This window comes from Corvus brachyrhynchos, unplaced genomic scaffold (genome assembly GCF_000691975.1).
Source record: "Corvus brachyrhynchos isolate BGI_N302 unplaced genomic scaffold, ASM69197v1 scaffold318, whole genome shotgun sequence".
NCBI classification, from domain to species: Eukaryota; Metazoa; Chordata; class Aves; order Passeriformes; family Corvidae; genus Corvus; species Corvus brachyrhynchos.
In genome coordinates this window covers 14,125-15,655 of record NW_008239537.1, presented here as the reverse complement: position 1 = coordinate 15,655, position 1,531 = coordinate 14,125, and the positions used below count along the sequence as shown (strand labels likewise).

At 63.0% G+C, this 1,531-nt stretch overlaps 1 protein-coding gene across 1 annotated transcript in view; it reads left to right on the top strand.

Annotated features, from left to right (window-relative positions):
* Positions 1–1,531, top strand: part of PCBP2 (poly(rC) binding protein 2) — an 11,425-nt gene that overhangs the window by 820 nt on the left and 9,074 nt on the right. The window contains 2 exon segments of the mRNA XM_017741205.1: positions 92–265; positions 1,483–1,530. Of these exon segments, the coding sequence (XP_017596694.1) occupies positions 92–265; positions 1,483–1,530 (222 nt within the window).

Sequence of the window (1,531 nt, the reverse complement as noted above, 5' to 3'; positions counted from 1 at the left end):
AGAAGAAGGTGGCTGCGCGAGCCGAGGGAGGGGAGGAGGAGGAGGAGGAGGGAGGGCTCTGTCCCTGGCGGTGGCAGCGGGGGATCCGGAGAAATCCCGAGGAACTCCGGGCTGCCGGAGCACTGAGGTGGCGTTTGCCTCCCCGCAGAGCGGAGCTCGCATCAACATCTCGGAAGGGAACTGCCCCGAGCGGATCATCACCCTCGCGGGACCCACCAACGCCATCTTCAAAGCCTTTGCGATGATCATTGACAAACTGGAAGAGGTGTGTCCGCGGCCCCCTGCAGTCACTGCCTCTGTTTATCCCTTCTCTCTGGATGAGCTGACCCCGGGATGAGCCCCGGGGGGCCCAGGGCTGTCGTTCCGCACGGGCAGCCAGCGTTTCCCTGCCTGGCCCCCAGTCTTTGCCCGGCACCTGCGCTGGGGCAAGGTCCAGGCAGCTCTGGAGCCAGAGCCCCGCAGGGACTTCCCGCCCACAGCGTGGGACAGAACAGGGCTTGGAATCCCCCTGGCTCTGCTCGTGCTGATGCCACTTCCCGCAGCACAGCCCAGGGCTCAGCTCTGTCCCAGCCCTGCCAAGGAGGAGCTGGGGGTGCAGCCATGTGGGGCTGGAGGGGCTGCCTCGTGTCCCTGGTCCTGTTAAATCAGGGACTTCCAGGGGGGATTTTGCTGCTGGATAACGTGTGTCCTCAGGGCTGTGATGTTGACATTTTCATCCTGCTCCACTTTGGAGAGAGCGGGAGTTGAGAGTGTTCCTCACCTGGTGTGGGACAGAGTTCTGTGGCCCCCACCTCACCTGTGGGGGTACAAATCCTGTTGCCCTTTGGATTTGGGACACTACCATGGGAGAAACAATCCTGTGCTGGCAGCTCTGTCCCCAAATCCCCCTGCTCTCACCACAGCCTTAAAGGCTGCAGAGCTTGGAGCTGTTAGTGCCGTGTGCTGGGAGCCAGAGTCCTCCAAGGGCTGCACGGCTCTGCAGTGCTCTGGGCACCGGCCTTGGAGCTGAAGCTTTGCTTTTAGTAGGTCAGTTGAGCCCTGGCCTTGTGCCTCCCCTCCCCCTGCCAGCACATGACCGCTGTAATCGGCGCCGGGATTGTTTTTCCCAGAGCTGCTGCCTTGATCCCTGGTGCAGTGGGAGGCTCTGTGCTGACCCTGGAGCTGCGGAGTCCCCGGGCCCCCCCTCAGTCCCTTGTTCCCCTCCAGCACTGTTTCCTGCTTGGCTGAGGTGGGACCCGGCCTGAGGCAGTGCTTACACCCATTTCCAGTGAGGCAGAGAGTTTGGCTGCTGCTTCCCCAAAATACGGCTCTGATTTTCTGGGCTGCTGAGGAAGTCCTGGGAAACGGGACTGGGAAAGCCCCGAGGTCACCTTGGCCTGGGCCACTGGTGCCAGCGTCACCTCCCCGTCCCTGTGCCGGGCACGTCCCCAGCGCGTGCCGTCCCAGCAGGGCCGAGCCCTCAACACCTCCTCTTCCTCGCAGGACATCAGCAGCTCCATGACCAACAGCACAGCTGACAGACGGCCCCAGG